The following is a 25241-nucleotide window of genomic DNA, read 5'->3' as shown; positions in this document are numbered from 1 at the left end:
TCTGCTTATCATTCCCCCTTAGTCTGGGCTGGGTCATTTGAGATGGTGATGAGAACATCTGAAACCTAAAGCTTCCCCTTAAGTCTGTCCTGATCCATGCTGTGCAGCACACCAGTCCATGTTGAAGTAAGAGTGACCTTCTACCGATCGATGTCAAGCTTAAACCTAGTGCATTAGAAGCACTGGGAAGCAGGATTCATGAGGCTATGTTGCTTCAGAGACCAGCAGCCATCTTTGATTTTCTTTTCTCTGATTCTTTGTCACGCCTTTCTGTCCTCCATCTTTTCAAGTAATGTACGGAACAAATGATGACCTGCAGAGATGCCGGTCAGGATGAGAGGGAAATGCATTTCAGAAATCAGCTTTCATTACATCTGGGTGAGGAGAGAATGCAAGAACGGGTAGGCATGACCAATGCCTGTTGAAACCTATCAAGCTTATTAGGTAGCAACAGTAGGCTAGTAAAAGCAATGAGTGCAACACTTAGTGAGGGGCACTTAGTCCTCTAGGATTTGTGAAGGAAAGTCCCTTCATGTTCTGGCTCGCCCTATTTCAATACAAGAGCTACAGTGAATGTCGATCCAGACAAAGAGTTCAATGTTCTACTTATATGGGCATTATATATACACATTTTGAGCCAGCATAATGTCAAAATACAGTGGAAATTGTATGTTTGCTAAGAGTAAAAGTGTCAAATTACTACCGCAGCAGCAAGGTGCAATTTCTAAACCTGGAACCAACAGACCTATGTGCTCTGGTCAGGTTAAGGCTGACATAGGTTGCTCTGAGGCCTCATTAAAGAAACTCCAAAAGACTGAAATGCTAGCTAATCTCAGTTTAGGATGCCATGAAAGAAATCATTCAAAACTTAGCTTTTACAGATCAATGATGAACAAACAATTTCCCCAAATAAGAATCCTCAATCAGGCCCAGTACTGAAGTCAAACAATAAACGATACACGGACCAGTAATTAGCCAATTCAATTGAGGTGTCTTTCCTTGAATGAAATGAATGCCTCAGGCTTTTTAATGTTAAAATTGAATGCCTCTTTTGTTTGATCAATGACATCAATATAATGAAATGACGAGTACCAGTTGAACAATGTACAGTTACATTTACAGTAAGAATTATCCGGTCAATAGAGGAGGTCTGAGATATAGGAAACAGCCATGAGTCTAGCACTTTTAAATAAGGAAGATGTCCTATCTTTGAGACCAACGTTAAGATAAGAAGTTAATATGTTTTTTCTGAGGACCACATACTCAAGTGTTATGGCCAATTCATGCCAACCCAGAAAACAGCGCAGTAATATAGAGAGAAAATAAATAGAGATAAGGAATTGGGAGATGAGGCAGATTGAAATCAGCAGTGCACACACTGGAACTCTGTACTCAATTAGTATGCCTGACAGCACTACTGTATGCACCCAGGTCGGCAGCTGGATTCATTGTATACATGCCCGTGCTGGGCTAACGCCCAGCAAACGCTTATGGTAAAACAAAGAATTGCACATACACCCCCTGCTCCTCCTAGTGTTTCCCTCTCCATCCTTCTCCATCTTATTGTGTCCTGGTTGCTTTCTCACTGACGTAAACAGAGAATGAAAGGGTGAGTGAGAGGGAGAGAAACAAAGCCCTCGTACAGCACGCACTTACACAGCATCTCTGTCTGAGTTGGTTCCAGATGAATAAGGCAGAATACCAAGTGGCCCACTTATACGCTACGCAGAGACAAATAGACCAGTCAATCACCACAGGCTGCTGCTGAATAACAAATGCTCTCTCTGGTTTGTGTGTGTGTGTGTGTTTAAGACTGGTATAACACAGATTTTTTTTTTCTATTTGTCGTGCCATAAATGCATCTGTGTGCATGAATACAGTTGGTGCAACAACCATGAATTGTGCTTGCAAGGGATGTGTTTGTTTTGTGTGTGTGTGTAATAGCATCAGATGTTTCTACTGTTAACGAGAGGCTGTTTTTAAGAACTGATATTGAAAATGGTTGTGAGAGTACTTGTGTTTAATTGCTACTGCCAAGGTCAGTAGACTGTGTGCAAAAGCAGGAATGCCAAATGTAATGTTGTATCTGCTCCTTCCTCCAAGTCATGTTTCATGTATTAGCCTCCACAGAGTGCAGTGTGGTAGGCCTGTCACAGCAAACTGACCAGCAAAGGGGTCACAGAAGAGGTGCAAACAATACTTGTCAACAAAAGAGAAGCTTTCTGCACTGGAATTGGAGCCTCTGATTACATCAAATGCACAAACACACCCTGCCACCACAGTCTCAACAGTAGCACCGCTCAGCAACATTGCAACTCAGAACTTGACACCTTTATTAAACAAGAGTGAGCAATAGACAACTTTGGTTTATCTGCGAGTATATGGCAACAGTGTCAACCCTTGGCTATAGTGAACACTTCCAATACAAGCTTTCTGCCAATCAAACTCAAAGGATTCCTCAGGTGTGTATTTTATTATCTGCCATGCTAGGTGGGCATTTATGAATAAGGATTATCAGTGTGACCTGGGTTAATAAGGGGGAGGCGCATCATGTCCTCAGACTCATTTCACTTAATAAAGAAACGTGTATATATGTGTTTAAAATAACTACATTACTGACTACACCAATTGTACACTGCTGTGTAGGAAGGCATTTTAAAACGTATAAAACAAAAACAACAGTGCCAACAGAAAGCAACATCTGAATGTTTGACCAGACAGGGGAGGGAACGAACATGAAGCTTGCTTTAAATAACACCTGGGAGAAATCTAAGTCAGTGCTGCCCTGAGGGTGGCCTCATCAACACCATCAACAAGAGTGAATACCTCGGGATAATCCCAGTTTAGAATCAGCGTCTCAACATGTCCTCCTTTATTTTGTCTCCCCTATGGGCATTAACATGTGTGACATTTCAAAGACAACACATAATGTTTAAACAATAAGCCTGGAGACCTTGATATAAGGAACCATTATATATAAAGCACAAAAAGGACAATGCATTGTAACGTAACAAAAACCAAATGAGTGGTACTTGTGCACTAATGTTTACAAATTCATCCTCCTGTTTAATCACACAGATCTGGGATTCAATAACTTACATTCCTAATTTGTAATAATAAAACAATCCAATGCTTAGAAAACAAGGACTTTTTAACACTTTTTCAAGTGTGTGCTGTCACTGTGGACAGATACGACCTTCACCATATTGCAATGCAGCAGTCATGACTGGTTGATGTCCAACCGGTGATAAAGATGCACGTTACTTCAGTTTATTTTGGATAAAACATAACTGTGAATCAACCTTCATTATTGATAACTTTAGTGTCAATAATCCTTACAACCTCTGCAACCAAAATGAAACAGATGCCTGGCCGCACACTGAGGGAAAAAAAGGCTTCTCTCTTTATTGAATAATGTTAAACTACATCTTAGTATGTGTTTTTGGCTGTGGGTAACTGTGTTTCATATTTTACATTTTGTTTAGCAGTGTAGCCCACACACACATGAACACACTTACAAAGTGTATACACCTGGGGCCCAACCGAGGAAGGCCATCCACAAAGCGCAGTGTAAGCAATGGTGGAAGAGTAATTATGCTAATGTCTTATTCCCCTTAGAGAACCATATGCAGGGGCTATCGCTCTATTCAAGTCTTTCATTATTATTTAAAAGCAAAATAATTTACTTAGAAGCGAAGTAAATGCCTGCGTCACAGACAGTATAAACGCTACACGTTGGCAATAGTGTGTGCTTGCAGGTTATAGAGAAGGTGTGTGCGAGTACTTCATTTTCACAGTATGGCTGCTGAGAGAGATAACGAGTGTGATCACATGGCAGGTTGGCTCTTTGTGATTCATTTTCCTGGCCATATCTGTGCCCCTTCTTTTGATGACATGCATCCATACCCTTTGTAAAGCTACAGAGAGATCTAACCTGTACACCTGTTTATGCTGTCTCTTTCTCATTATGCATGCAGACACAGGGAGGAAGGATGCACGCTATTTCTACCGCCACAATAAAAAAAAAGTACTACAAGGAATTAAACCATTTCAAAGCTGTCCATTTCAGACATGTATGAGACCATAGTAATTGAAGGGAAAAGTGATTTAGCACTGGAGGGAAGAAAAAGCACAACAGCAAATACGAAGCAAGATCATCCACACCTGCAGCATATGTTTCATACACACATTAAACATGCTCCCGGATGACCTACCTTAGATTTCAGAGAAAGCTTAAGGAAAATTCCCCAGAAGGTTGGAAGGCAGGTTCAGATAAATGTTAATTCATTGATTGTGCAAGTCCAGAAAAAAAGGCTCAAGGATACAGAGCTGCTTGTGTGTCAAGAAAGTACGCAAAGGCAAAGAGAAGAAAGATAAGACGGTGAAGAGAAGGAGCCAAGAGTTCAACTTGTGGCAGGCTCGCAAGGTCAAGAGAGGACATATGTGCTTCAAAGTTCCAAGCTGGCAGAGAAGACGACAGAAGGGCAGGTCGGAAAATGTGCAGATGCTGTGAGGAAGGAAAGGCAATAGAAAACCAACTATAGCAAAGCATGCACACAGAGAGAATGACACACTGGGGTATAACACATATTTTCTCACATTAATTGGCCAGTGTACGACACTTTTCAGTTAACTTTGACACAGTTTGCCTCGCAGGCTTATTTTGAAAAAGGCCACATTATGATATGAAATCATTGTTCCACAAATGTCAGTAAGTTAGAGGTTCCACGCAGATATGGTGTTATACTGTAGTATGGCAATCCCTGTCCAATAAAACATAGCAAGAATTGAAAGAGTGGGGGGAGCGATCAGTAAACAGCAGCAGATGAACCCAGAGCACCAGTACTGTTCAGAAACAAACACAATAAGAAGCTGGTGTCAGTGTTGATACTCTCACATATGTGAAATTAAGACCCAATTTAGAACTGACTGCTTAATTAGAAAGATCAATATAAATAAATGATTTTTTTTTTGCACTGCAGTTACATTTATTTTCAGGCTGCTGGTGAGGTCCTTCCCTCCACTCTACACACTCTCACAGAACAGACACACATCTCTTACGTCTCTGCGCCAAACACATGTTAGTATTCTCCCCGGTGCCACACAGTTTTACCTGTCATCTTTGAAGCCAGCTCGGTAAAATTTGGAACGCTCCCAACGGGCAACAACTGAAATTCAGGAATCATCACCCTATCTCCTCTCATCTCTTCCTCACTTGCTCTCCTCTCTCAAGGAGCAGGGGATCTCTCTGCTTATCTCGGCATGGCTGTCAAGCCGGCGGAGCCGTTATTATCGCCATCTCCTCACTTCAAGTCTTCCAAGAGCCAAAGGAGTACCTCGCTAATCACCCCTTACTGTCATGCACAATCATATTCTGCTGAGCTAACATGGCAACCAGCATGACAACAATTTAAGATTAGTCCATCGCAACAGAAACATAGTTAGTTTTAACAAAACAGAGGCAAGGGTGAGGGTGAAACAGCTTAACTCAGCACCACATACTTCATAAGCAAACAGAGACTTGTGCAAACAAGTCTATTAGCCTGTCACCCTGCCTCTGCCCCTGTTCAAATCAAGCCTGTGGGGAGAGCAGAATGCTAATTGTATATAAGCTCATGTTGAGCTCTGCTACCTATGCAATCTATAAACAACACAACATTTGCATCTTAACATATATGTATTGTCAGTCCAGTGCAGTTTCACCAGCTGCATTTGTAATTAAAGTAGTTTCAATGCTGCTAGTACAACTAAGAATGTACGCAACTATATCAAAAGTAGCTTTACTGGGCACTGAGTATTGGAATTAGCCACAATCTAAATCTAAGGAAAGAACCGTCTAGAAAAAAGCAACACACTGAAAATAAATGTGTTTCTCCCTCTCTCCATACTGTCCTTCCTGAACTCTCTGCCAGCCACCCAGCAGGTGAGCACATGGCAGGGACTCAGGACTTTAATCACAGTTTCTCCTCGCAGCGTGTGTTAGCGGTGCCTCAGGAGCAGAGCAGCCAATCTCACACTGTACTGTAGAGTGGTACAATCTGAGTTGTGTTACTATGACTGTTGTGCGGGGCGATAGAACATTAAAAAAAGAGAGGAGTGAATGTTGAGTGCAGCAAAATCCGTGACTCCCTGCTGATGGGAGGTAATGAGGCCGTGTTGACTAATATTTTGATTTCAATATTTAACTTGTTGGCAGTGATGTGTAACAAGTTTTCCGAAAAGCTTGGAAAAAGTTACAGCACGCACTCAGTGCCATAGAAACAGCAGAATAGCAAATTTCAACTTTCACTAAGTCCTAACACCAGAAACCGCCAACAAATATCAAGCTGAACCACTCACTCCAGCCATACACAGTTAAACCATGCCAGTCAGAAAAAAGGTTCCACTTACGATCGTTGCAAAATGAACCTCCATAGGACGTCATGGTGCAGTCGCAGGTGAAGCCCTCCCACTGCTGGAGACACACCCCCTGATGGTAGCAAGACTCCTCCGTACAGGTGGTACTGGGTCCTGGAGGAAAGACAATAAGTTAAAAATGTAAATTTCTATACTGGCTATTTAAAGTTTCTCTCAAGGGTTCAAAGCAAAGAGATTTTGTCAGAGGTTATCTGAAGCTCACATGAGGCTCCGACAGACCAATTTAGACAAATCAAGTGGATATCTTCCAAAGTTACAGGCCTTTTCACACAAAAAGGCACTCTTGTAACAATCGCTGTAAAGAAACTCAATTGGGAAACTTACACTACAAAAGCCTCAGCTCTGGAATATTCACTTAATTTGCCTAACTCGACTTCTGAGGTTCCATAATTGTTTCATTTGTGTCCAGAACAACTGTGCACTTACATTGAGAGTGCAACAGAAAGGGATCTGCTAATGGTCAGAATACACATGAGGTATGGTAAAAACCAAGCAAAACCTGTTTAAATATTGACATGGACACATGACTACTTTCTTTATGGAGACTTAAACATTTATGAATCAATCTTTTAACCATATAATGTTAAAGCAGTATTTAGCAGGTGAAAGCATGAATTAAGACCTGATATTTTAAATGCTTGAGTTAAGAGACCCATTGACCACAACAAAATACATGACCTGCTTTTCCAGAGACTAAGCATGATTTGATGTGTGTTGCTTAACATTAATTCAGATTCAATTTGACATTAATTCAAGGTTGGAACCTGGTGTAATTGCCAGACTCTAGGCACATTTGCATCGGAAATGAGTAGTGGTGGATTCAGTTCCTGATTAGCACACTCATTAAACTGTATCTGTGTGTGTGTGTGTGTGTGTGTGTGTGTGTGTGTGTGTGTGTGTGTGTGTGTGTGTGTGTGTGTGTGTGTGTGTGTGTGTGTGTGTGTGTGTGTGTGTGTGTGTGTGTGCTGTGTGTGTTATTGGGGGATGCTGGATCCTGTTGTTACCTCCCACTATCACATGTGGCTGAAAATATTAAAATTGTCAATTAGAAACTCCACCAATGTGATTTCTCTGTGGAATTGAAGACAATTCTTCAGATAGGTAATGTGATGGACAGCTTTGATAACTCACGTACCCACTTGTGATTATACATACAGCAGTAACGGCTTTGTCGTGTGTCTGAAAATATATGTAAAAAAACGACCAAGTGTCTTTTCTTCTGTATTGTTAAAAGCTAATAAGAGTGATGGGAAGAAAGAAGACAATACATCTGAATAAACTCAGCTGGGGTAAAGGCTGGATGTACGATGAAAGATCAGAATGCAGTTGAAGTCTAAGGCATGAGAATCGGTCTAAAAATAAGAGTTTGTGGTGGCTGTCTTGTTGGTGGGGGTGAGGATCCTCATTAAAATCTCAATTAAACACAACCATTTCCAAAGATCCATGGTTCAGTGCCAGACTAATTTGTTTCCACACAGATAAACAGACATCTCAGTGTGCCATTTACAAATGGCCCAATTAAATGTGAGCCCCCCCCCACACTGGCAGAAAATCTAAGAAAAGCACCAATATGTCAGAGCTTTTACCTTATGCTCCAAAATATTTACTTAAATTCAAATTCAATTTCTTTCTATCAGCTTGTTCCATTCCTAACCTCACTAATTGCCCCATTAAATTAGTCGCTAATAAAAGGGTCCCTTGAGCAGCTAATTAAGTATATGTTCATTATTAATAACCACGTCATTTTCTTACTGTTCCTTTAACCTTTGATTGGCTTAACACTATCTTTTCTATGTCTGCCTAAGACGCCGTTATAAGGTGCATTACATTTGTTGGGGCATACACTCCATCTGCTTTAGTTGCTCCAAATGTTTAGGGACATCCTGCAGAGTATAGGGAGCCAATAAGAGAAACCTCGCTGTAAACCCCGAAGAAAACTCACAAATACACTCCCTCATCGCTGTCACCAGCATCAATATCTAACATCATCTAACAGCTTGGTTACTACTGGAGCATCTGCTCACATATTAGCAGAGTACAGCAGGCCAGAGTGCCCCTGCAGACTTAAGGGTGGCATTTCTCCAGGAATTTTTTAATTGTTTTGTGTTTCTATCTTTTTTTTAATCTCAAAAGGTGATTGTATCTCTGCTACTGCTGCTTCTATCAATACCAATATGAGAGATTTGGTCACTGTGACCTGAACTGGAACGACAGTGAAAATACATGAATTGGAAGTGGAATTGGAAGACTCTTTTGTTTTTCCAATCATTAACCTATCAGTCATGCTCCTTCAAATGTCGTTTTTCAATTCTCTCTATGGTTCACATCTTACAAATGTGATAGTGAGGGAATGATATTTTGGTAAAGGGTAAAAGTGACTTGGGACTGACTTTTTACTTTGTTAAAATGAGTCAGACACATAATAGTAACTCTGCAGCTAATAAGGCAATGATGTATTACCCTAACCATCTGTTTTTATAATGACACATTGTTGGCCCTGTTTGGTTGTTTTCTACCCTCCTCAGTACCTGCACTTCAATTATCTCTGTCTCACAGCTTCCTTTCCTTTCCCCCGTCTTGTTCGTTGTTTTGATCCGCTGAGTCAGTAGAGAGCAACAACAATCAGCTCCCTGTCCTGCCCTTTGTTTGGTTTTAGGTCTATGGAGCAGCCACCTCTGACCACTCGGCATCCCAGCTCCACGAGGAAACAATGACCTCACAACCAAGTCGGTCAGGGCTCTGGCAAAGATCCATACCGAGGACAGCACTGCGTTATGTAAAAGTCATCTTCATGACTTTCAGTCTAGTACACCAGAACTTGTGTAATTTTAAAGATAAACAAGAACTAGTAAATATAAGTGTTGTAAATTAACTGTTTCTTTGTTGAAGATTTGACTGGACTATCTTGTAAGCATTGAGGAATGACATTCCAAATTGGATAAAAGCATATTAGATAAGTAGTCAAAAGTGTTTTTCATGTATTCCTTTGATATCACCAGGGGAATACATAGATTTGTATTGAACAGCCCCAGGTCTGTGTAAAGTATTACTTCTCAAAAAGGTGTACCCTTGCAAAACTGGTCAATTACAACTTCTCAGCTCTCTGGCACCAGCAATCATTAGCTAATATTAGCATCCATTTTGGGAGCCTGGGGGAGTCAATATGATAGCTTAATGCAGGTTTAAACAGTGTTTGGAGCAAAGCAATTGTGCTCTGTAACTGTAGGCAGGTAATAAGACTGGCTGGCAAGAGTAGCAGCGTTAGGGATCGAGAAAAGAGGAAAGAAAAGAAGCTGGATCAGTGCTGCATCGAGTCGGCTAGTGCGGCCCCCAGGGAAATCAAGTCTGTGCTCTCCGACACTCAGCACGCCACTGAGATGTGGTGGTAAAGGGATGGGTGTGTGGAGGGGGAAATGATATAGCCAAAATCCACTGTTATACTCAGGATTAACTACTCGACACAGGAGCCATGCGGACAGAGACGTGGTGGATATTGGCATACAGAAGAACCAAAAAACAAAAGAGATGCTTGAAAAAAGATTGATGAGGAAAAAGCCAACGAGGGTGAGGTGCTGCTGAGATTAGCCGCACTGACAATAACATTAGAGCAGAGAGATACCTCCCTCATGCAGGTTTTATGAGGCAATAGAGAGGATATACAGAGGACAGGGGCTTAGATTGTAAACAGTGAGAATCTGGGCTGAACTGATCTGACTCTCCACAAGCTCTGAGCAAGTGGCAGTCTTGTGTGTAATCAGGCCATGAAGTTATGGATGTACATAGAAGTAAACAGAGCTATAGTGACTATTTAAAGCACAGAAGCAAAGCTGCGACAAAGAATGACCCTTTTGTAAAGGGAGAACTTTGGTAAATCACTTTAAAATAATGCTTTTACCTTTTTCAGTAACAATTATCAAAACAAATCAGGGTCAAACATTGCTGATTCTTTTAGCAATCAAATCATGGATGTTGCCCATCCGAGTTTCTCAATGACAGATTCATTAAACTGTACAAAAAGTAGATTATTATCCAACTCCAGACCTGTTTTCATTCTAATTAATTATCTGTCATCTTCTCAAGCTGAGATACCCTGGTGAGACATTGTGTAAAGGTTGGAACTCAAAGGTAAATTGTAGCTAAAAGCACAAACACAGTATTACCCAGTTGATATCACAAAAACTTGAAACGAATGATATTTGATTTCCCCTGTTGAGTGAAGGGGGAAATAATTGGGTAACACTTTACTTGAATGGGTGTAAGACTGACATAACATTGTCATAACCATGACATGACACCTGTCTTAAACATTAATGAATACTTATGACAGTTGTCGTTAAATGTAATTCGGTAAGTTATGTCACTTTTGATGCAAAGGTGACATTGTTTGAGATGTCCTTGTTATGACAACTTGACATAAACCAAGACAACAAAACCTTGTCATAAACATGTCATAGCAGAGATCCATATATGACGGTTTAATGTTGCGCTAAGATATCAAGCTAACATTTTTCTTAAGTTTGACAGTTAGGTCTGCTATGACATATTTATGACAGGTTTTGTTGTCTTGGTTTATGTCTAGTTGTCGTAACAAAGACATCTCAAACAATGTCACCTTTGGATCAAAAGTGACATAACTTACCAAATGACACTTAACGACAACTGTCATAAGTATTCATTAATGTTTATGACAGGTGTCATGTCATGGTTATGACAATGTTATGTCAGTCTTACACCCATTCAAGTGAAGTGTTACCAATTACTGTTATCTGTTCCTACCTTTGAACATAGATATCCCTGATAATCACAGAAATATAGCAAAACCAAATTATGTTTGAATACGCCAACTTTATGTGATGTGCTTTCCAAACTTACCATCGCAGCCTCGTTCCACCTGCCCCACTCTGTGGAGGGCATCTGCAATCAGGTCGGGGAGTCTCCCGTTCAGGTCCACGGAGGCCAGGCAGCCTTGGTACCCGTCCCGGGACGCAATGAGCTTGGGCAGATTGCTGTACATGCTCTTTGTCACGCCACCGATATACAGCTCCCCTGTAAAACACAAACATAGAAACGACCCATGTTACAGTTTTTGTCAAGAATAAGTCCTTTAATTTAAAACTTCTTAACCAGGACAATAGTTGTCTACATACTGTATCAGTGTTAGGGAGGCTAGGCTAGAACAACCTAATAGTAAGATAATGATTCAACATCAAAACAAACACAAATGTAAATGTCACAGACAGTTACACTGGGTTTTTAGTTGTTAATATTTTCCACCTCCCATCACTGAAAAGTATAAATCATCCTTTTGTTATTGCTGCACTGATGCAAGCAGCTGACATATTGTAAATCAGTTATGTAGTCAGTCGATAAATATTTCATTGCTGGACATGGCGACAACAATCTACAGCTTTATTTGCAGGATCAGTCACTGCAGTATTGTTTTTTAAAAAATGCTTTAAGCACCATCAAAACACAATGATATAGGTATGTTTAATATACAGAAAATAATACAGTTGATTGTCATAAAGGGCAAAACATGTTGATTGGCACAAAAAAAAGGGCTGTTGAAGGAGCAGGACGGATGTTAAACCAATGAAAGCTGCTGCCCGAAAGCAAGCTGTCAGCTCCTATCCCCCTGTGAATGTCTTTTTACTATCTCAGCCTCAGCTAACAGGAACTTAAAATATGCCCAGGTGAGCTGAACAAGGAGCAATAATTAACATCATCCAAAAATAATCAAAGAACAAATCCATCTTTTTTTGTAAAGGCTTGTATGATGATTTGTATATGAGCAACCTTAAAAATTAATGAGCAATCCAAATGTAAAATAATGTTATTTCCTGCAGCACTACCTTACCTACATCTTAAAATGGCCTAGCCCTGCCCTGCAAGGACACAAGGAGGCACGCCCGTTTCCCTAATTAGGTTCATAGTGTAACATATACAGTCTGTATCCCATTATTGAATAAACACTCTGTTTTCAAATACAAATTAGTGTGAATTTAACATCAATTCAGGTTACTCCAAAGGAAATTGTGTAAAATGTCCTTTACATGTTGCTGTAGTTAAAGGTTAAATGGGAAAGTGTTGAGTCTCGATGTGAAGTGTGATGTGTTGCAGATCCATGGGGAATGTGTGTGCAGATGGATGACAGTAAGCATTATAATCACAAACAGACATATTGTGGACATTTTAAAGCAAAACCATTTGACTGTGTGCACCTGAGAGACATCATTCCGAAGTGCTTTTCCTCTCTGTTTTTAAGAGAATAAATAGATTGCACAGCATCAAGTCTGAGACATTGGATTGGCAGTTCATACTTTATATCTGATGCTCAGAAGGATGCTTTCTGAAAAGCTTTCCATATACTCCTCTGGGAGAAAAACAAACTATAGAAAGCAACACTTTCTCATGAAGAAAGCAGCATTTATGAATCCTTAGCCACATGTTAAAGCTGGAATATATCAGCGCTGAAGCACAGTTAAGGTCTCTTTACATTACAACATAAAAGGAAATATTCATCATCCACTTTTCCAGCCAAATTATTTTCTCCCCCTCCCGCTTTTCTTTCTCAACACACTGTTCCGTAGAGTTGTCAAGAAAATGTCAAGTGAAATTACAAAAGAGCACAAAGAGTCCTTTGATGTAGGTGCGTATGAATAAACACAGTTTGGAATGCTTCAGGCATTTCTCATCAACACAAATCCTACTTTATCGGTAAGTGTGCAAAGAAATGAACATGCAGCAAAACCTTTTTCAATCGGGGTGGGGGGGGGGGGGTCCTGCTACAAACATAGGACCATTAGAAAAAAAATGACATTTTCACAGCTGGAAACCCGAACTTTCAACATAAGCACTTTGAAAACGCAATGAGGCACAAGGTCAATTATATGTGGACTCTGTTTAATGGAATGAGTCAATGATGTTTGCCAACTTCTCTCTAGAATTAATGAGTACTTGACACTTCATATTTCCCAGCTGGGGCTCCCGGGTATTACAATCAATACAGCAAATTCATTAGCTGTCTGACTGAGTGATGTGCTGAAATTGCGGCTGTAAAGAACTATTTAGCAAATATGAAATTATCAGTATGGTCTTAAGCTCCAAAGAGCAAACCACCCATTTCCGGCAGAAGTGAGCAGCATGAGATTTCACTGGCTCACTGCATAAGTCGAGTAGACGAGAGAAGAGTGAGGGCTGGGAATGATGTACTGTAAGAATTAGTCATGCAAGTTTTGTTTTCCTTCAGTGGAGTAAAGACTACAGAAGAGGCATAAATATGCAGCACACATACACACACACACACCCACTCAGAGAACTGGGCTCTCATTGTGTTCAGTTAGGAGCGGAATACTTTCATTTGAATTACAGATTTCTTTGGATAAAGTTTTGACTTCTTTGTTCATTTGGGCCAAAAACAGTTTGTTGTGCAGCATACATAACAGCTTGTGCACTTAGTTTGTAAACAGCTGCAGAGTCACTAGGGATGGTTACCGTGGAGATTCCAGCTCCTTACATCTAACCACAACAGCAGAGTAAGCATGCGAGAGATCCAGGTTAAAGTGTAACTCAGCGGCCAATAGGGATGCACCGGATCCTGATTTTTAAGATCCTGCCGGATACCGGATCCACTGCTTAAGATACTGCCGGAACCGGAACCGGAACCGGATCCTACTCGGATCATCAGCTAGTACATTATAATGCAGTGAAAACCACTTTACAGTTCATTACTTCATTTCCTTTCCTTAACAGATGAAACATACGCAATAACTTCTAACATTATCTATTTTATTTCAATAGTTACTTGGAACACACCGCTGAAATGTGCAGCTTAACGTCATTTGTGTACAGGCTTATTGTTCAACTTCTGTTCAATCCAAAGAACAAAGAAAGAGAGCAAAAAATTAGATTATTTATTACTAAAGAGAATGAGGCCTGTCATAAACAGCAAGCCATAAAGTGCTCTTTGAAAAGTAAAAGAAAAGAGTAAAAAGAATCCAACATAGGCCTACTGCTTTTACAAACTAAAATATAGCAAATGTAGCACATGTATAACTCTTGGATACAAAATGTTAATAGGCCTGGTAAATGTAATGAAAAAAGATGTAGGCTAATAGTAGCCTATTAACTGCAGACTGATTTTTTTTTCTCAGAAAAAAAAACACTGGGAATCTTGATAATCATGAATGCTCATGGAACAGGCTATTTCACTTTTCAAGCACATAATTGTAGGCTTAATTAGAACATTAAACAAAGTGTGGCACAAAAAACTCGAACCTACTCTATATTATGAACAACTTCTATAGCTAGCTTTCACAGAAAATGAGCGTTTCCTTTCAGAAAAACAAGACGCTCTGCATTTATCGGCGACAGCCGGTTGCGCGTGTGAGAACGGATGTCTCCAGCGGTGCTGAAAAGTCGTTCACTGGGTACAGAGGTTGGTGGTGGGCAGAGATAAACTTTGGCCGTTTTTGACAGCAGTGGAAAGCGCTGCTGATTGCCTCTCCACCACTGAAGCGGGTCTTCGGTTAGAGGAATCAGTGGCTCGCTGTAAAAAACGCTGACCTCTGTTTCGGCGCTCAGTGTGGCTGTCTCACACTCGGTGTTGCTGCGGAACAGATCGTCCCAGTTGCTCCAGATACCTGAACAGTGTCGTTTCGCTCAGCCTGTCGCCCCCTCTGTCTCAGCCTGGTCAGATGGCGCTAGCCTCGCACGCGAGTCTTGATCTGATTCGGATATGCGGGAGACAGCCTCCTGCACAAGTAACTTTGATCGGCACTGGAGTGTGTCATTCATCCAAAATTTGGTTTTATATCTCGGATCAAGACTTGTTGCCACAATGAACGCAGCGTTGCCCTCAAGTCCCTCAAATCTGTCTCGCAGGGACGTCAGCATGCGCTCTTTCATCTGTTTAATTCCACTGCTGTCGGTTTCATTGTGAATGAAGCGCTTCAGCATCATCACAGCTGGCAGGACTGTTGATATGCATGCATTTTCTGCACTTATTTCCCTTGTCAACTCCTCGAAAGGCCTGAGCACACTGAGCACATCTTCCATCAGAGTCCACCTCTGAGCATGAATATGTTGCATGCTCTCCGTCTCTGACACATAGAGGTTTATGGCACGCTTCTGTTCCACCAAGCGATTGCACATCAGATAGGTAGAATTCCACCGTGTCACTACGTCCTGGATTAATAGGTGATGTGGTAGCCCCAACTCCTGCTGAAGAGCTGACAGCCTTGATTTCGCGCTTGAAGAGTGTTTAAAGTGGCCTACTGTTTTCCTGCCCAGTGCGAGCATGTCAGAGATACTTTTTTGGGATAGAAGGCTTTCGTGTATGCACAGCTGGAGCGTGTGTGCGAAGCAGCCAGCACTGGGAATGCCAGCTTCGGACATGGCTTTGCGCATATTCGCAGCGTTGTCCCTCAGGACCAGGTGACATTTGTTGACAGGTATGTCCCACGCTTTCATAATGCCTTGCAGTGCGTTTGCGATGTTAATAGCTGTGTGTCTTCCATCGAATGCCTCGCATTGTAGGATAGCAGTCACGCGGTTGAAATGATCATCAATCCAATGTGATGTTACGCTCAAATATGACTGAGTGGTGTATTCGCAAGTCCATGTGTCACATGTAAATGAAAAGGCCTGCGCTTCCTTGACATGCGCTCGTATACGGGAAGCTACCGTTTCATACATTTCAGGAATTATTTTATCAGCAAAGAAACGCCGTGAGGGGAGTTTGTAACGAGGCTCAAGCAATTGCACTAGCTCGGTGAACCCAGTGTCTTCCACAATGCTGTATGGTTGCAAATCAACAGCTATCATTTTACCGATTGCGGCATGTATGGCATTGGCTTTTGGGTTGTCTGAAGCCCACGGTTTGTTTGGTACAGGGCTAGTGAAGTTGGTAATAGTGGTCTGAGTACCACTCTGTGACTGTGCTGCTGTGGTACCTGTAGCCTCACTGACGTTAGACTCGGCCTTGCACAACTCATACTCCGTTGGATGCTTTGCACGGAGATGTTTAAACAGCGGAGATGTTGAGTAGTGTCTAGTGTCTTTACCTCCACGAGCCAAATTTGTACTGCAAAGCTTGCATATCGCGCGACTTGAATCTCCCTCTTTCAGTTCAAAGTACTGCCATACAGCACTTTTTCGGCTCAATGCATCCATTTCCGCCGACGACTGCTAGCACAATGGAGGTTATCTTCTTTAAACATTTAACGACGTAATCACGTTGTGCGTACGTGCTGTAGGATCCGGTCCGGTTGGGGCACCGGGTCCGGCAGTAACCGGACCTCGTCAAAAACGCCACTATCCGGCAAAACCGGACCCCGGATCCTGGATCCGGTGCATCCCTAGCGGCCAAACACAAACAAATCCTTTATTATTTCTGTTATATGTATACTGTTGAGCAATAAACACATAATTAAAGGCTCTTTTAGTAAATATATACCATTTTCTAATATTGATTAACAGAACATACATGGTTCGTAGTGATCACACATATGGACAAGTATTACTGTATATTTCAATGAACTAAAAGTGTTTTGTTTTTTTGACATATTTTCCTCATCCATGTTTTTTTTTGGCTTGCAGTTTTTGGAAGTGTTCTAGAGGTGGGAGGTTAGAACGATGACTCATCATTTTCCTAGCAGACAGAAAGTGTCCTGCTCTTGCTCTGCTGTCCCGGCAGTGATGAATGCCTCCACCGCTGAAGAGAAGAGAGCGATCGACAAGACGGGACCAATTACAGCCTCCCGGACATCGCCAGGGACCACCGCCTCCACATCTCTATGGTTACTGTAATGACCTCTCAGGGGCCTATGGGAGGAGTTGGGAGTATGGGGCCCTGGAGAGCCTCTGACAGCACAATCTGGAAGAGCACACTGATTTCAGATTTGCACTGGACAGCCTGGCTTTCCAGGGGTTTTAAGTGAAATGTACAACTGTGTGAAGATGGTTTCATTGGTCTGCCACGGTGTGAAAACCCAACCTATCCCAGTTATGCTGACGAGCAACTTTGATCTTTGAGTCTGAGGGGAGATGACCTCAGCACCCACAATGAGCTTCCACCCACAGCTCTAATATTTTTTTTGAAAACAGAGGCACAAGTTGAAAAATATCAGTCATGTTCCTGATTCCTTACAGGTTAATTCTTAGAGGGGTAAAGGGTGAATCCCTTGGCTGTGCTATATGCTGTGCATTATCTGGTCAGAGACACTAGCCACTACCATACAATAGAGAACCTCATAGCTCAAATTGCACTGCTTCCTTTATAATAGAGTTACTTGCAAGGGAATTTTATTTAATTTACAACATGTGATGTACAATATTTATAGGGAATATCATTTAATGATTGTGTTTTGATTTAACAACACATTTTACATGACTTATCATTAATGTTATATTATTTAGGAGTAACAGACTGGTTACATAATATGTAACCAGTCGTTGTTCTTTTTTACTTCCTTTTGTGTAAAGTTTTCAGCAAATGCAAACTTGAATTTAATTTAAATTTGTCGAGTATTAAATTCATACAGATGTTTGTTTTAGACCATTTGTTAATTCATTAATTGAATGACATACTATATTGTGATATATATTCTTGGCAGGATAAGAAATCCTAAGAGTACATTTTGGACACATAGTATCTTAGTCCTACGTTTAACTACTCATTGTGATTGGTCGGTATCTCTTGTTCCCTCAAGATAAGACCGGTATTGTATCTGTCCCTCCAATTGGCTCCAAAACTAATTGATCACATTTGAATTTTTCTCCATATTTTGCAATACTGTGATAGCCATTGTCACATCTATATTTGCCTGGTGTCACATCCAAACAATCAGCTCCCTCTTGCCATTTCATTTGTGGAGAAAATTAAGCCGACCATTAACTTTCATTAAATGCCCTATTAACAGTCCTCACTCTCTGCTCTCTGTGATGCTTGTGTTGCTTTGCTCTCATGCTGGCTCTAGTTGATGAAGATTAATGATTGCTGATGAAAACACAGGAACACATGCAGACACACACACACACACACACACACACACACACACACACACACACACACACGCACACACACACACACGCTGTGAGCTGTGCAAATGTCTAGATGTTAGGCAGCAGCGGTGTGCTGTAGTGCTGAGACAAAGGCATACAGAAGGAAGATGCAGGGATTTTGTGATTGCTAATTACAGAGGCACTCCGATCAAGAGAGACGATTGCTGTAGAGAATACATGTTGACGGTAACTGCACGTTAATTGCTGATGCTAAATTATAAGTTCAGGGTTTCCCGCATCACTTTACAGCTTAGGCAGCTGCCTAAGCAACGCACGCCTATCCTGTTTTCTCTCATTCCAAACCGTGACCAACGCCAGCCGGCCCTTCTCTGCAGAACAAAAAAAAAAAAAAAGAGTAATAAAAAAAACATGTCATGAAAAGAATTGCGGGCTTCTTCATGTGACGAAGCAGGCCTACCTCACCCTGTGCACCTTCTCTTTGGTCAACACATGCAGGGTTAATTTAATCATACATCAAAACCATATTTAGTTTGCTAATTGGTGCGATCAATCCTTCAATTCACAGGTATAGCTAAGCTTCTGCACATGCAGCTAGTGAACCCCTTGATGGCATGCTTTACTGCCATGTCTCTGAGCTGCTGTTTAATCATTTATGGGCTAGTGTTGCCTGTTCAATTATACAAGTTGCAACCAACCCATAGTTTAGCTAAAGGGATCTACTTTGGAGAAAAGATAAATAACTAAATGAATAATTTCAAACAAAAGAAAAAACATGCACACTGATATTGTTTCAGTGACCTGTGCAAACTGTTGTTATGTGGGTCCTCGACAGGGCTCAGAATGTGTGCCAGTGCTCGGTGGTGACACTTTCTGAAAGATTGTATCGCTGCACAGACAGGCGTCATTACACACTTTAATGCTTTCTTTCTCCCCTTATGAAATGTCACTCCGTATTGAGTGTCCTTTCACTTTGCCTTGGCTGTTCTCTCTCTTCCCCGCTGCACTTTCGTATTTCTCACATCGCTCGGTCACTATCTTTTATTCTCAATTTTCCTCATATTTGCGTTCATGGCTCTGCCCTTTCCTCTTCCAACCTCACTCAAAAATATTCTAACCTTGTCTTTCTTTATCTTCCCTTTCTATCCATATCTCTTTGCTTTATTCAATTCTACCCAAGCTCTAGTTTTAAAACTGGCAGAAGTTGAATGTGCGCTGCTGGCAATTTTGACTTGATAAGTTCTTCAGGTTCCACTTTTTGTAAGAGGAGTTGGTCCACTGAAGCTGAATATGACTGGATGTGGGCTCAGAGCTGTTTAAGGTATTACATATAAATCAGTTGATCTCAGGGAGGGAACTCTAACTGTAAGTCAGAATATGTACTCGTACCCTTGCTGACACAATGTCCTGGCAGTTATTCTATTCTAACAGTTCAGCAATTCCACTGCAATCTATTTTTAAATTGTATGCATTTCTCTTTTATTTGACCCAAAACTCATAGAGGAATCATATAATGGATGAGGGAAAGCTGTCTTTCCTTCAAACTCTCTTTCTTAATCTATCTTAGCGGGCAGATGTTCAAAGGTTTTATTGGTCATATGCACAGCAGATACAGCGTATATGTTGGCAATGAAAATCTTATATCCCATGCTCCTCCAACAACTCAACATATAGAGTGCAAATAAGATAAATAAAATAGTGTAAAAATAGAAAACATATACAATAACAACACTAAGGATGTAAAGATGTGAAATATATACATATGTAGAATAAATAGAAAGTATTTAAATACTTTACACTGTTGTATGAGGAGGTATGGACAGATGCATACAGTATATTACATAAAATGAGGGGTCCTGTTGATGAGAAAGACAAACATATGCACCCATGACAATAACCCATTAACCGGGGACGTTATTACTAGCCGGGGGCCCCTACCAGGTGAGTGCCCCAAAGATTTATGAATGACAAGGGACCAAGAAGGACCTCCCCTTTCCTAATAAAACTATGACTGACTGTGGCACATTTATTTTCATTTGTCCTTTTTGTTTTGTTTGAAAAACTGAAAGGGACATCCGGGGATGCTATCGCCTTTCATTTGTTCAAGTACATTTCAAACATGTTTTACTAGAACTGTATCATTTCTCTATTTTCATGTATTACTTTGTTGCTCACAAACCATCTTTTGTACATGAATCAATATCCTGTAGGGTCTGTCTGTACTAATTGCTCTTTCTTTATTTTGTAAATTGCCCTGTTCTCCTTATGTATTCATCACCTGAGAGAAAAGAGGATGTCTACAATTACCTGACAGTTATTGAAAACAAGGCTTATTTTTGTTGGAGCATCTGCATGCAAAAGATTATGAATACATCATTACGATATGAAAACACAGCAGGGTACGGGGTTTAATTGACACTTTATTTATTCTTGCTTTTTGTCTGCAAAGAAGAGGATTTCACAAACCATATGAGTGTACATGATTCCTTTGGTGTGCTTTCTTCACATACAGATATGATATGCTTTGTTGTTCTTAACTGTGTTTGTTGTTAAAATCATTCTTATTATGAATTGTTCAAACAGTTAGCTAATTCAAGAGTTGTTAACAAGTTGTTAAAAGTGGTACATAAAATGTCACTGCAATGGTAGCTGTCAACATTTGCAAAAAACCTTATGAGCTAATTACTGTGTTTTAAATACAATGAACTGACATCACAACACCATGATGTTGTTTTCCATTAGAGGAGATGTTGACATGATGTTTCTGCTTAACGCAGAATGTTTTTTGTTACTGATATTTCTTTTATTATGTGATTGTTGGTCTGTCAGTTTTATTTCACAATTTATTTACACATTATTATTTTTATTTTTTGGGTTCAAAGGGGCCCTTTAAGGACCACTTTCCTGTAGTGTGTAATACAGTTTTTTTATTCTATTTTTTTTACATGTAAATATAAAGGCTAAAATCCCACTTTCTATCCCACACATTCCCCCCACCCAACATGGTGACATCAACATGTAGTAAGTATCAGAGAAATAAAACATGTCACAGTACTCACAAACCTCAAACATGGAACTGAACAAATAGAGCCCATTTAAATAAGTTATTTGACTTACCAATTCTACAGAGAGGTTGTAACAGTGCCGATTGAGTATCTACTATACACACGTTCAACTGGTTCAGACTTAGTCACCCACACACTCAGAAGAAAGGCTGTCTCTATCTCAGCCTCACCTCTGGTGAGGAAGCTGGCTTTTTGATGAAAGGGAGAGATGAAGCGGCAAAAAGGAGAAGGGAGGGTGGGAAAGTGGCCAAAGCAGAGTAATGCCAAAGTAAATTGTAATGTAAGACAGGTCAGTGGGAAAAAAAAGCTAAAACACACTGCTCTATTGCAGCACTCAACATACCTAGCCCATCATTTATATTGAGTGTACACTGACACTGAGCAGAAAATAGAGGGGATAGAAAAGGAAATGAATAAGAAGTCTGGGAGGCAAGGTGAGGCTTTATACGTGTACAGGACTGACATTTTGTATTTAGTGTTATATATGACATTACTCTGCATTTCATGGTGCCATACTGACTCATGAATACTTTTCAGTTGACTACAGATCAAGTGAGTGTAATAGGTAGTTTATGAACAATACATATTTGAAAATGATTTAGGTGAAACGCTTTAAAATATGTATCTATTGTGGCATTTCCTGCGATGATGGTGATAACACACTGACTTAATAATTCAGAATAGGTTCTGTCGACGGGAAACAACAACAGAGAAAGATAACAGTGATTGTTGCAACATCACCAACTGTGCTGATGACAGATTATGATAAATTAATGGTGTCACGTTAATAAACTCTCTATCTCTAAATTATTGCTTTCACTGTCTACACACTGCTAAAGATTAAATGCAGAGGTGCCGTGCATCAGACATGCACTCGTTCTGACGTGAGGTGCACATTCTGTTATGCTGCATGTGATTTGTTTAGATATTACTATGCAAATGAGTGCATGAGAAGCGTTGGCAGATCTTTATTACAATGTGTCTTCTCTCTGCCATTCACAGCCCCACACATGGTGCAAACTGACACAGAGTTATAGAGGAAATTGAATAAGGTGCACATGTTGTAAACACAGGTAGAAGCACATGTATTTAGACTGACATTTCTCCCATCTCTTCCCAACATCAGATTTCAGCCGTGACATCACTTTGACTTGTTTACTCTCACGACACGGAACTAATTAGTCTCAAGGGAACTAGTATCTCCCTATTCAAATGTAGATGAATTAACCCAAACAATATAGATTATCCTAATTTTTAAATCTGTTTAGGAAGTCATATGAAAGTCCAACAGTGTGTTTAAAAAAAACTACGGATTAGTGTCCATATACCCACACTTGTTTCAGAAATCTTTATAAGAAACAACATTATATAGGCACACTTGTTCATACTTTAAAATGATTAAAGTTCCAAAAGATTACCTCTTTGTCAGATTCCCATTATTTTAATGCATAAAACATCGGGGTTACACACACAGAGCGTCTTGGCAAAAACCCACGTTTTAGTAAAGTGCAAGGAGCGTAGGTGGCTGCACAACGTGTGTGAGAATGATGGGCTCAGACATCAATAAAAAAAATACGCCTCTTTGAGCCTTGACATTGTTGTCTTAAAAGACTGTAAAAATGCCAAAACATGTTGGGAGTAAGAGTACCAGTTGGAAATATGTATTTCTGGAAAGTAAAATGTTGTCTTGGTTATTTAACACATTCAAGGACCTTTTTTTTCAGAGCCGTTAGAGAAGCTGTAGGTTGATCCTTTCTGTGTATGTATATGACAGCTTAATAAGACGTTAGAGCATTTTAACACACAAAGCAAAGATTACGAGGTCAAGGCTATTATAGAAAGATACATAATCAGTGCTCTTCAACAGCACAGAAACAATGATTTTCTGTGCTGTTTCCATGGTGGCTAAATATCAATGAATAGGATTTCTATGTTCACTGCTGGACAATGAATTTAGTTGCTATGATGACATCTCCGCTGTGTCCCTCACTTGATAGGCCTTCAATGTAGCTCCAGAAATGTTGATTTTGAAGGCTATTCACACTGATACGGCTTCATGTAGGAGGCTGATAACAAGAATGAAAGGAGGAGGGGGGAAGAAATGTATTCTTCTTACATAATGGAGTAGACTCCGGCATTATTGTAATGACATTTCCTTTCTACACAATAGAAGGACAAGAAAACCTTCAGGAGATAATAATAATAATGTATATTGTCACAGGGTGAATGTGCTTTATGTCCTTACAAAGGTACGCAGATTTAATGAGTGGACATGTCAATGCACTGGGGACAAAGTAAGACAAGGGAGGTACAGTGGTTCTGATGCTGTGCTGCTAGTGACAAGTAACGGAGGAAAAACAGTGAGGCACGTACAATAACACCTCCAAGGCAGAACGCTAGCCACATGACAGAAGGCAGAGGAATGCATACTGTTGTTTAAAACAGCAGCTGTGCCACGGTTCCAAGAGGTTTAAAATATAAATCACCCTCTTTTGCTGCATGCTACCTTGTGGTTCTGCAAGACACTGGATCCCTTAACAGCTCTATGGAGGCTCTTACTACTGCTTATTTAGATCCTCTCACAAAGAGAGACTGCAAGGGAAACATCCCACTTAAACAGTTGGGTAGCAGGGACAACTTATCTATGTAGTTTGACATTAAAGGGTTTCTATTTTTCAACCTGAACCTTTTTTTTTACTGTTTTTTATTTGCAGGTAACTGCTTAATGGGGACGACAATTTTTGAAATTGGTCCAGTATTGAGCGAGTACACGGCAGACGGCAGCCTCCACCCATGCGGTAATCACTTGGGGCAAAAGACACCATATTATTGTACATTTACAAAACATGCTTGTTTCACCAGTGACAGGATCAGATTGTTATTATAAATGTTAGAGCTAGGACCAATGGTCAACAAATTGAACGTTGATTTGTGGAAAGGATAATTGCCATCAATTTGGATCTTCAATAAAATAAAATGTGCGTCATGTTGTATTAAAACATGTGTTTTCAACCTCTCACATAAAAAAACATGTCCTTTTTTTCCCTCTTTTATATCATTTGAACTGAACCGAGTACAGAAAAACAACACACTTATCTGGGAGTCTTTCAGTATTTTCCTGATATGTTGCAGACCACGCTGCTCATCAATTAATGGAGAAAATAGTCTGGAGATCAATCAATAATACACTATATGTTAATTGTAGAACTAATAATTGTCTGACAATAGTATGGACTCTACAGAGATATTAAACTCTTTCTCTGTAACATGGACATGGTTAGTCTGTTATTGTGTTATATGACTTACTGTATTGCCAGGAGAAGAAGTAAGAGATAGAGAGAAGAGAGTGGGTGTTAGCGTTTGTTGTGTGGTGTCCACAAATTGTAGCCTCTCTTTATTTTAAAGATTTTTCCGTAGAAGTCTAGAGGTCAGATTTGCCTCGGGAGTCGCAACGATTCCAATTAAAGATAAAGGGAGGGTAAAGAGGAAAATACAAATGTCCTGAAATAAGTACATATAACAGCTCTGTGTTTTAACAATAAATTGGAGACAGTGCACTGGCTAAGTGAGTCTTGGTTATGTATGTTTACAGTACAATGTACACCAAGGTCTCTTCACAAACAGCTATTCACTCAAGTTGTTTGCTGGCAATATACTCTGCAGATACTGAGCACATTGGATATATGAATCACTAAAAATGTTGTACAAACATGTGCCTTAAAGAAATAACTTCCAATT

General features: G+C 40.3%; 1 protein-coding gene across 1 annotated transcript in view; it reads right to left on the bottom strand.

Moving 5' to 3' along the window:
* The window catches only part of nrxn2b (neurexin 2b), a 488648-nt gene that overhangs the window by 233095 nt on the left and 230312 nt on the right, over nt 1–25241 (bottom strand). Inside the window, exons 13-14 of the mRNA XM_063900632.1 lie at nt 11290–11463; nt 6391–6510 (exon numbers count right to left, since the gene is read on the bottom strand). Coding sequence (XP_063756702.1) covers nt 6391–6510; nt 11290–11463 — 294 coding nt within the window. The remainder of the gene's footprint in view (nt 1–6390; nt 6511–11289; nt 11464–25241) is intronic.

The sequence above is a fragment of the Eleginops maclovinus genome, chromosome 14, assembly GCF_036324505.1.
Source record: "Eleginops maclovinus isolate JMC-PN-2008 ecotype Puerto Natales chromosome 14, JC_Emac_rtc_rv5, whole genome shotgun sequence".
Lineage (NCBI taxonomy): Eukaryota > Metazoa > Chordata > Actinopteri > Perciformes > Eleginopidae > Eleginops > Eleginops maclovinus.
Note: the sequence above shows the minus strand (reverse complement) of the source record. Positions and strands in the feature narration are given on the sequence as shown.